General features: G+C 33.8%; 1 protein-coding gene across 1 annotated transcript in view; it reads right to left on the bottom strand.

The window, feature by feature from the left end:
* The window catches only part of LOC126733985 (cell adhesion molecule 1-like), a 71,875-nt gene that overhangs the window by 51,468 nt on the left and 8,394 nt on the right, over window positions 1-12,013 (bottom strand). Inside the window, exon 3 of the mRNA XM_050437487.1 lies at window positions 8,684-8,901. Within this exon, the coding sequence (XP_050293444.1) occupies window positions 8,684-8,901 (218 nt within the window). The remainder of the gene's footprint in view (window positions 1-8,683; window positions 8,902-12,013) is intronic.

Genomic DNA, 12,013 nt, shown 5'->3' with positions numbered 1-12,013 from the left:
AGGAGAAAAGAAACCCTTTGTGGAGATGAGTCCAATTAATCCTTAAATAAATTTGGTCCGTTTTATAAAGATATTTCTAGAATACTTATGTCGGTTGTATTATTGGGTTTTTTCCCTTTCTTCTTTAATCTTTACGTCCACTAGCCGTGGTCTTGCCTTGGGGGTCAGTTCTTTGACTCGCAGTGGTTCATACTTCACTCCTGTACAGGGTGACCCAATAAGACTGTTCCTCGGCCATATCTCGGGAACTGTTCGTAAAGAAAATTAAAAAAAAAAAATTATTAGGTAAATCGGTCATGAAAAATCGTTGGAAAATATTTTCAAGTTCTAAAAATTACCACCAGAGGGCGTAATTGCCATCTTAAATTTTAAAATTCCATTTTTCTTTAAATTTTGCATAACAACCAAATTTTTTTTTTTTACATTTTTAAAGAGAACCAGGTTATCTATGATTTTCGTAAAATAAAAAAATCAGCCATTTCAAAAACAAAGATGGTGGAGCGCGTTCAGTTGTTTTTGCAATAACTTGCTTTAACTTCTTAACGGTTTGACCGATTTTAACAAATTTGGTATCGTTGAAAAAAGCATTCCTTGGGCAATAAGAATCAACTAAAATATAGTTGATTTAGTTGAATCCTTTTCCGCCTGGGGGCTAGCTTTGACACCATCACCCAAAATCCTAAAAAAATCAAAAAAATCAAATGGAATGATATGACTTTTTCTTTATGAAAAAGTAGCCAAATAACATCCAAAGAGGCCAGTGAAAACCGTTTGTCAAAATGTCTTTCCTAACCGCAAATATTGGAAAAATAAGGAAAAAAAACGCATCCCGAACGTAATAAGTCACTTTCATATTATAGGTAGGCCTTGGAAAATGAAACAAATGAAACATGAAAGGAACAAGAAAGTGATCTAATGGCGACTTAGGTGTTCAAAATGCCCTTTGTCATTTTGGACGCACATCTGAAGACGCTGATGAGTTGAAGAAACAGCAGTTTCAATTTCAGCTATTGGGATATTTAAGATGGCATTCCTAATTCTTGCAATAATATCCTCGCGGGAAGTTGGTCTTGTTGCATAGACTATATCCTTAATCCTTCCCCAGAGATAAAAATCAAGGCAGGTTAAATCGGGAGACCTAGAAATATTCATTAAGTTTTAATACGTGTGCAATTATAAACAGAATCATTCCAAATAGGCAACGTCTAAAGATTCTTGCGTTAAATACTTGCCTTGGCGCCCAAGGGAATGGGCTTCCTCTTCCGATCCAACGGTCAGGGAAGGTGGCATCTAAATACTGGCGAACAGCAAGAGCATAATGGGCGGGGCAACCATCATGCTGGAAAAACATATTTTGGCGGACGTTCAGCGCAATATCTTCCATTAAAATTGGAAGAACATTTTCTAAGAAATGTAGGTATGTTAGACCATTTAATGCGCCGTCCAAAACATATGGACCAACAACCCGCCCTCCAATTATCCCACACCAAACATTTACACTATATCTCCCTTGATGCTGAACTTGTCCAAGCCAGCGCGGATTATTTCGGGCCCAAAAGTGCATATTATGTAAGTTTAAGTGCCCATTGCTATTGAAGGTGGCTTCGTCAGTCCACAACACAGTTGAAAGAAATTGAGGATTTTCTGCTATCATGCTTAATAGCCAGTGGCAAAAATCTAGCCTTTGGTCCAAATCCGGAGGAGAAAGGGCTTGGTGTAAGTTGATATGGTAGGGATGTAGCCTAAAATAGCAAGAAATGTAAAAAAAAACCCTAAGGTATGATATTTAGCAGGTTACATACCTATGGGTTCGAAGAATGCGGTGAACCGTACTTTGAGGAATACCCAAGTCTCGAGAAATCTCTCTAGTACTAATTTGGGGATTGATTTCTACAGATGCCAGGACATTAACTACATTTTGTTCGTTATTTTGCCTATTTCTAATCACGGCAGGTCTATGGATGCTACCTGTTGTTAACAGGCGCTGGGCCAAACGCACAAACACGCGGCGATGGTATCGTGGTCGATTCGGATAGCGCAAATAGAAGGCGCGGGCAGCGATGGTCGCATTTTGCAAAAACTCAAAATATATCGCTAGCATATTAAATGCTTCTTGGTTAGAAATCGGCATTGCAGAAAAGATTCAAAATTCAAATAACTACACTTTCTGAATGTAGCACAGCAGAATAATAACAATAACAATGACAACAACACAGCAAATGACAGCTGTTATTATTTTAGAATGCATCATGTTTCATTTGTTTCATTTTCCAAGGCCTACCTATAATATTAAAGTGACTTATTAAGTTCGGGATGCGTTTTTTTTCCTTATTTTCCCAATATTTGCGGTTAGGAAAGACATTTGACAAACGGTTTTCACTGGCCTCTTTGGATGTTATTTGGCTACTTTTTCATAAAGAAAAAGTCATATCATTCCATTTGATTTTTTTGATTTTTTTACGATTTTGGGTGATGGTGTCAAAGCTAGCACCCAGGCGGAAAAGGATTCAACTAAATCAACTATATTTTGGTTGATTCTTATTGCCCAAGGAATGCTCTTTTCAACGATACCAAATTTGTTAAAATCGGTCAAACCGTTAAGAAGTTAAAGCAAATTATTGCAAAAACAACTGAACGCGCTCCACCATCTTTGTTTTTGAAATGGCTGATTTTTTTATTTTACGAAAATCATAGATAACCTGGTTCTCTTTAAAAATGTAAAAAAAAATTTGGTTGTTATGCGAAATTTAAAGAAAAATGCAATTTTAAAATTTAAGATGGCAATTACGCCCTCTGGTGGTAATTTTTAGACTTTGAAAATATTTTCCAACGATTTTTCATGACCGATTTACCTAATATTTTTTTTTTTTTATTTTTTTTACGAACAGTTCCCGAGATATGGCTGAGGAACAGTCTTATTGGGTCACCCTGTATAACTCCAAGGTAATCCACTAGCCATACCGAGTTCTGCTGTCATATTTCAGTGGGGTTTAACCAATCTACCACTTCTTCCCATACTCACGTAAACAATTGAGGCATGCCAACCAAAAATGTATATATAATCTGGTAACATACAGAATCCAGGTCCAGTTTAAAATAATGTACATAGGGATATTGGAAACCGTTATACAGGATGACCTAAATAGAGAAAAAGTTCCGCAATCAAGTGCCTCTAAATAATCTGTCATCTTCTTCATTGAACTCGGAATAGCAACGAATATACAGTGAAAACAGAAAAAAGTTCGTTTTATAAAATCATTTATATCGTGTTTATTATAATAGATATTATAACGAAATATTTATGGCCGAAGTAAGAAGTGAGCATCAGTTTGAAAATTGGAATTTTCAAACTGATGTGAAATAAAAATAAAGCCAGGCTTATTATGTTAAATAAGGCCGAAGTCAGCTTTTATTTTTTTTTATGGGCGCCATATTAAATTTTTGAATTTTGTTCTAAAAATGCTCTTCAACCATGTATCGCATGTCCGGTCCAGATAAATAATTAAAATTTAAAAAAATAAGATTTCATGGTAGTAGGCTTTGATTTTTTCCTTCAATTTCCCCATAGTGATGTTTGCTATCTGTGATATTAACCTAGGCAACTCTCAAAGTAGAATTTATTGATAATGCCAAGTATGCGTATATTTTAACCACAACAAAATAAAAAAGCAAAAAACATTTTATTTCAGGAGGTTTTGTAATAGTCAGTGGAGTCCCATATATAAAATTGAAATACAACTAAATATAATCTGAAGATATTTTGTATCAATATTTTTTTGTTTTTCAAGGTGTTTTTATAATTAATATGGTAAATTAGTAGGTTAATGACGAATTTAAGAGGTTATGGACGCTATGGTGCCAAAACTAAACAAATTCCACTTTTCTTTCTGATCTTTTTTTTCTCGGTCATCTTTAAAAAAAAGTTTTTTTTACAGTTGAGATTATTTAAAATTAACGACATTTCTTGACGACAGGTCTTGAAAAGTTAAAATAGGAAATTTTTGTTCCACTATGTTGAAATTTTACTTTCACTCTGCCTGATAATACATAATATTAAAAACTTATCACTTAAAAACAGTTAAATAAAAGTATGTAATATCATATATCAAATTTCTTAGAATTTAACGTAAAATCCAAAATTGATATATGTAAAATATAGGCTATCTGATTTAAAATAACAAAGACCAAATTTTTAAATTTTCAACTCCTACTTTTCCAGAAAAGTATAACTATGTATCTGCTTGAATCGAAAGATTTCGATTTTGCGTAAAAATTGCACAAAAACTTACCATCACTGGCTGGTTATTCAGAAAGTCTAACTCTTCAGAACTGGAATTAGTATCAGGTTGAGTTACTTTGGGTGTCGGGGCTCAAAGTAAATATCTATTCATTTCGTCTATATATATAATTCGTTTTCTTTTTTAATAACGTGTTCAACATCATTTTTCCATACGTTAGTCTCAACGTCTCGTACAACTTTGCGAATGTTTTCAATCACTTCCCCACTCAGAGTAGGTGAGCGATTAAATTTCCTTAGCGGTTTTTTTGGTTCCTCAAACCAGTTCAATCGGGTTAAAGACGCAATAGTAGGGAGGCAGTCTTGGTAAAATATGTCCATGACTTACTTATTAAGACTGCCGATAACGATAACAGAGTTAGGTGGAATATTTGGTAAAAGCTGATCTGTGAACCATTTTTCAAATAATTCTGATGTCATATCTTGATGGTAATCGGCCGATGATTTCGCAATTTTTTTTGCTGGTAAAAGTAGTGCATTCGGAATAAAAATCATTTTCTCCACCAGCATGGAAAATAATTACATGTTGTCCCCGCGAGCAAGACGTATTTACAACCCATCCAAACTTAACAACGTCATGCATATCGACCTATGTTTTATCTAAATACACTATGTTTGTGTTCAATTCTCGATATTGCGTAAATATTCTTGACAAAGTGCAACGATACGTCGTGATTCCATTATCCTTTTATCCAGTTTTTTATGCTTAAACCCGCACTTCACTAAAATACTCCAGAGGGTCTTTAAGCTACTGTAATCATAGTCTGGATATTCACTTAGTTCGTGTTTTATCATTTCCAAAGTTGGCACTAAATTGTCTTCATAGAAACCATACACTATTCGTCGAATAATGTCCTTGGTCGCGTTGTCAATTTTTCGCAACTTCTGGTGTTGGTTGACTTGTTTCCGCTTTATGGAATGATCTATAATATCTCCAACTTAATAATACGATGAATTGTAGACCAAGATATTAACATCAATTGTTGAATTCGGATTATAATTGTTGCTTTCGGGTGATCCATATTTTTGTGTCGACGACAATCAAGGCATATTTAGAACAAGTCTTTGACATTGAACGTGTAAGTGTTTATGTTTAAATTTCCGGCTTTGCTCATTACTTGCATATATATCAGGAGTAGAAGAAGACACCTCCAAAGCTTTTAAAGAAGCATGATTTAACCAATTAACTACCATAAAATCCTAATTTTAATAATTTTAAATATTTATTTTATCCAAACATAAACATACATAGTTGAAGAGTATTTCTAAGAGAGAACTTTTAAATACAAAAATTCAATATAACGCCCATAAGAAAAACAAACATTAACTTTAGGCTAATTAAATTATAGTAGGCCTAGATTATTTTACTTTATTCTTAAATTATCGCAAATTTCTTAGCCCCTATCCTGATCATTATTGTATATTTTATAATAAAAAAGGTAAAGATTTTTTTTAACCAATTTTTTCCCTACATGTCCGTTATTATTTTGAGTTCATAGAAGTAGATGGCAGATTATGCATAAACACTTAATTGCGTATATTTTTTCTCATTTGGTCCACCATGTACATAATGTTAAACTAGATAACATGTATAGTGCTAAAGAATACAGACAAAAAAATTAGATCTTCTAGTACCATTTTTAGACCAGTCCGGAAGTTTCTTACCCTACCCTAGTATTTACCCTATAAGCAATAATAATATATATTTGACTTTTAGTCTTAGTTTTCTTACACCTTAGCAAAAATTGCAAAATTATTCAAAAAATTAAATTGCAACCATATAGGAAACTTCGGCTTCAGCCAGAAAGCTGCATCTTTATATTATTATTTTTGTTCAAACCAAAAATATTAACAAGAATACTAATAAATAAATAATAATCCCTTAATACTGTAACGAAATTCGGGAACACACTCTTATTGTCAACCTCAAAAACACTAACCTAACTCGCCTTGACGGTCGTTTAATTGTTTCCAAGGTAAAAACTGAAGCGCGTCCTTTTTAAAACCCGATGGAACAGTTTCGAAATATTTGGAATTATCGTCATTGTTTTTGCCGAATCTTTCAACCATTCCATCAGACTGAGGGTGTAGTGAGGTTGTACGGGTCTTATTAATTCCCAGTAACTGACATACTTGTTGGTATATTTGTGACTCAAAGTACCTTCCTTGGTCTGAATGTATCTCTCTGGGTACACCAAATCGAAAAATCCAGTTCTGGAACAGCACTTCAGCTATTCTCGTTGCTTCTTGGTTTGGAATCGGATAGACCTCGGGCCACTTACTAAAGTAATCCATAGCAACAAGAGCATATCGGTTTCCGGAGCTACTAGTAGGAAAGGGTCCTGCTACGTCTATGGCAATTCGTTCAAAGGGTGCACCAACAAGATACTGCATCATCTTTTCTCTTGTCCGGGTTCTTGGGCCCTTGCTTGACGAACACTGCTCACACTGTCAGCACCAGCGTTCAACATCAGACTTTCTGATGACTGTTCAGCCAGTAAAACCGTTCTCTCACTTTTGCCAAGGTCTTACTAACTCCAAAATGTCCTCCGCCGACACCGCCATGAACAGCTTCAAGGACTTCCGGAATACGTTTTCGAGGACGGACTGTCAGATATGTCTATTTTCTTTTCCATCTACGCTCTCCCAGACTCTTTTTAATAATCCATCTTTTATAACCAATGAATTCCATTGAGACCAATAAGCTTTAAGTTCTGGAGATTTGTCAGAAATATCTTTCCATTCTGGTTTTGAAATTTCTCGAGATTTCAGTTCGTAAATAAGACCAAATACTGGGTCATCACTGACCTCGGATTAAACTAGCTACATCCTACTCTTTAGAACTGTGAAGGCCATTACGATTACAAGTAAATATCTCTGGATGCTGTTTTGATTCCTTTTTAAAACAATGTTGACATGTTTCAATACAGGGTCTTCTCGATAAAGCATCGGCATTTTGGTGATATTCGCCTTTCCTATGTTCTATTGTAAAGTCATACTCTTGTAATCGTTGAATCCATCTTGCTATTTATCCTTTTTGTCGGGGTTTTTAAACTGAAACAGCCATTTCAACGAAGCATGGTCAGTTCTAAGGATAAATCGTTGACCATACAAATATTTATGGAAATGTTTAATAGCTTTTACTGCTGCCAATAGCTCTCGTCTGGTGACACAATAGTTTTTTTCTGATTTTGATAACGTTTTACTGAAATAAGCTATCACTTGCTCGCCATCTTCATATTTTTGTGATAGAACGGCCCCAATTCCAAGAAAACATTACAGAAAGCTTCTTATCTGGTGTTTGTCAGTGGGTCGTGGCCAATTTTCGATTGCTTCTACTTTATCTGGATCAGTCTTGAGACCTTTTTCTGATATTACATGGCCAAGGTATCGAACTTCTTTTTGAAATAAGCAACATTTTTAGGATTTAGCTTCAGGTTGGCCTCTCGGAGTTTAACAAATACCTTTTGAATATTCTTCAAATGATCTTCAAATATTTTTCCCAGTATGATGACGTCATCCAGATAAACTTAACATGATTCCCAAGTCATTCCACGTAAAAATGTTTCCATAAGTCTCTCAAAAGTAGCTGGAGCATTGCAGAGTCCAAAGGGCATGAATATAAACTGCCAAAGTCCTGTTCCAGTCAAAAATGCGGTCTTTTCGTTATCTTCTGGGTGCATCTTTACCTGCCAGTACCCACTCTTTAGATCGAGTGTTGAGAACCATTGTGAACCTGATAGCGTGTCCAGGGTGTCGTCAATTCTTGGTAGGGGATAACTGTCTTTCTTGGTAATGTCATTCAGTCGCCGATAGTCTACACAAAATCTAGTGGATCCATCCTTTTTCTTCACTAGCAAAACTGGGGATGTCCAAGGACTCTGAGAAGGTTCTATCACTCCTTGTGTCCTCATTTCTTGAAGCATTGAGGAAACTTCTCCTTGTTTAGCTATCGGAATTCTTCGAGGTGCTTCTTTAATCGGAGCATTATCTCCAGTGTTAATTCGATGCTGCACCAAATCAGTTCTTCCCAGGTCATTATCGTGCAAGGAAAACACATCTTGATTTTCTTCAAGAAGACGTCGCGTCCCAATTCTAAGTCGCGTTTCCAAGGTAAAAACTGACTAAACAATTAAAACAGAATGAATTGTCACGAAGCGCGTCCTTTTTAAAACCCGATGGAACAGTTTCGAAATTTGGAATTATCTTCATTGTTTTTGCCGAAAGAGACCAATAATTTTAGGAGAATTCTGATAGTCAAAGCAAGCAAGTATACAAATTCTAGAAAATTAGAACTACAAGGATTTACAATCATATAACCTAAATTGGGGCCAAATATTTTTGCAAAACATTTTTTCCCTAATAATTAGTATTAGAATTTCTTACATCAACATGAACTCCTTCCACTTTATAAGAAGTTGTCTGAGGTTTGAATTTTGGCACAAACCGATAAAACTCTTCGTGGTCCTTGTACCACTTTACAGAATATAATTTATCATTTCCTAAATTATATTCGCATTGCAGCAGAGCTGTTTCGCCTGGAACTCTGTACTGAGGTACGTTTACTCTAACCCATTTAAGGTTTTCTTTTATAGAGTTAATGCCTAAAATAGAAAAAACCAGAGGATAAACTTATTAAACAAATAATTACTATTTTAGATAATTCTTTTAAATATTTAAAAATTACAAATAATTAAGGAGAAGGTCAATTCTGAAGTTGAGTCAATGGAAAACTGAAAGGTAATGCAAAGAAAGTTTTTTTCCACAAATAAAATGCCAATTCTAATATTACAAATGATGACATGGTTTATGTTTTTGGAACGTGTGAAGACAATTGGTAACTTTCAAGTCTGATGATAGCAAGAATATTTCCCGAAATGCATCACTTCCAACATTAGAATTGGAATTTATTTATGGAGAAAAGATTTTTCATGCAAAACTCTTGAAATTATAAATAATATAATAATTTTAATAAAAAAAATAATAAAAAATTAAAATAATTTTTACTTTATGATATGTTTTTTTTCAAAATACCTTCAGGATTTTTGTCTATAAAAAATTTACTTCTTATAAATAAATTTTGAAGCCTAGCATATTTTTATTGTAGAGCATAGAGTAAAACACCCAATTATTGAATAAGCGTTAAGTAAATATTGTTTTTCTACATCTATTTTATCTTGGGCATAGTGTATGGATAATAGTAAATTTAAATAGTATATAACATGGCAAAAGGTTATATACTATATAAAACTACTATACAAATCTTTTAATAAAACCTGCACTTCCTAGAATAAACTCCTCTCACAAATTAGCAATGTTTCTTGAAATTGTTCTATATCCAACAATATTTTACCTGAATATAATTTTACAGCTACAACGTTTGAACAGCCAGACTTTTAGAAAAGCCAGACTATTTCTCAAGTAGAGGATATTATGTGCCGAATATAACATGCGTAAATTAAGATGGCATAAATGGTCAAGTAGTAGAAAATAGAAAAATACAACATGTATTGATAAATACATGACAAATAACAATAATGCCAGACGTATAATAAAATAGAGTTCGAAAGGTTTACTATTGAAAAAGTATCATTAAGCAACTAAATAACTGGAGGCACCAAATTCCAATCACATCCGGAACTACTGGATTAACTTAAAAGTCATAGTCAACACACTATTAACTAAATGTTCTAATAAATTATGTCGTTTTTAATCTCCAAAATACGCTGGACTTTTCAAGGAAGGTACTTCTTACCTGTTATTAAAAAATAACCATAATACTTATGATCATTTAAAATACCAGTCAATGACTTGCCTACCTACCGTGGATAGATAAAATACTTATTGCATTATAGAACGCATATAAAATATAGCCATTACGATCAGAACAACATCATAGCGGTGCAGCAGACGGGATGCAGCAAGGAAGCTATAGGCTTACAAAAACAAGACACCTTTTTGTTGCCCACATCGATTATTTTAAAGTCTAATTATAGCATTGACGTACGTCGACTATCTAGGCGCTTACTTGAAACCAATTAGACTAAATGCTAAAAATAAGATAGTTCACCCCCGAAGTGCCATTGAGCCAATTAATTGTCTGGAAACATTAAGACCTCGATAAAGCAAATTTGGTAATACCAAAAAATACTTACACTTCAGCGAGAAAGTAACCATATACCTGGTTTCTTAATTTTAATAAATAAAGTTTTTAGAAATACAACTTTTATTGATATTCCTATACCAAATAACAACAGCCTAAAGCCGAACTACAGCAGATTGCTAAAAATAGGGACTGACACCTTCCTAATCCAGGAGTCTGTGCGATAATATCTTTGTAATAATAATAATACAACCAAAATCTATCAGGCAATATATAATCTGGATTACTGAAGGACACCACTTTACCGTACTTTAGAAGCTCCAAGTTCAAACCCATCACAGTATCAAGCAGGATAAGATAGCTTATTAAATTTGGAACTTCAATTATTTTTTAGTAGTTATACAAAATTAACTTGTTGCAACAAGGAACTATCTGAAAATCTTTATAGGTGATCAAGCAATAGAATTAACTGACTTAGGTAGGAACGTGAAACATAGACGTCTATCTTATATGGTATAGGAGGTTATCAGACATTTGGGCCAACAAAATATGAAGAGCGATACGATATGCACTTGCGATAATACTTCATCAAGAGTTAGCTGGAAAATAGAAAAATCAGCGAGTAAGTAAAAAATAACTTAATTATGATAGATGTTTCGAGAAAAACTCTAACAGAGATACAATACAGAAACCGTTAATTGTTAACCATGCTTTAATTTGATTATAAGAGGGTACTTAAAAAGGACGTCTTTTTTTACGAAAGTATTTAGTTACAATAATTTAGAATGTAACAATCATAATAGAAGAAGTAGGTTTTTATTAGCATAATATTAAATACTGGCACATACAACTTATTTTATCGCTAGCGAAAAATCGTCTGTTAGGTATACTTGGCTGGCTATACACATCTTCCAGGTGTATATGACTTGCCCGAAAATTAAATATTTATCATAAAGAGAATATAACACTTAATTATATATAACATAAAAAGTAATATTTTAGTATTTAGTTTTATAAATTTTTCCATATTTAAAAATTAATTATGTAAATGCTTTTATTATTGACAATAAACACTATGCCTAAAGTTCTGGATTGTAATTTACACGTGATTATATATTTGACGATATTATTTATTTTACGATATAGGATTTTGCGATCTACAAAAAACTGAAAACTTAACCACAATAATTACTAAATTTACGTCTACCCGGCTGCAAACTCAAATCTTGCGAATCAACCGCCTAAAAAAGCAGCATCGCCATCATCGAAATCACGTGGAGATCACCACACATTTCAAGTAATTGGTCAACGAGTTTATACACTTAAAATAAAAAATAATTATTACTATTAAATTTCGTAAAGAGTTTTTACATTTTGAGATTTTGTAACGTGAACGATGGTAGAGTTTGTCTAGCTAAAGAAAGGTACACCATCTGTTTTAAAGCTGCGCCAAGTTTTGTCCCGTAATAACGCGCGATTAGCGACAGTAGCGCGCCTAAAGATATAAACACTAAAAGGCACAGAACACAAATATAAGACTTTGACTTGTACTGCACTGGATTTTGTCCGGACTAGCTGCGGGGCTCTTGCCGGTCTTAGGTTTGTTACCTACT

The sequence above is a fragment of the Anthonomus grandis genome, chromosome 3, assembly GCF_022605725.1.
Source record: "Anthonomus grandis grandis chromosome 3, icAntGran1.3, whole genome shotgun sequence".
Classification (NCBI taxonomy): Eukaryota; Metazoa; Arthropoda; class Insecta; order Coleoptera; family Curculionidae; genus Anthonomus; species Anthonomus grandis.
Note: the sequence above shows the minus strand (reverse complement) of the source record. Positions and strands in the feature narration are given on the sequence as shown.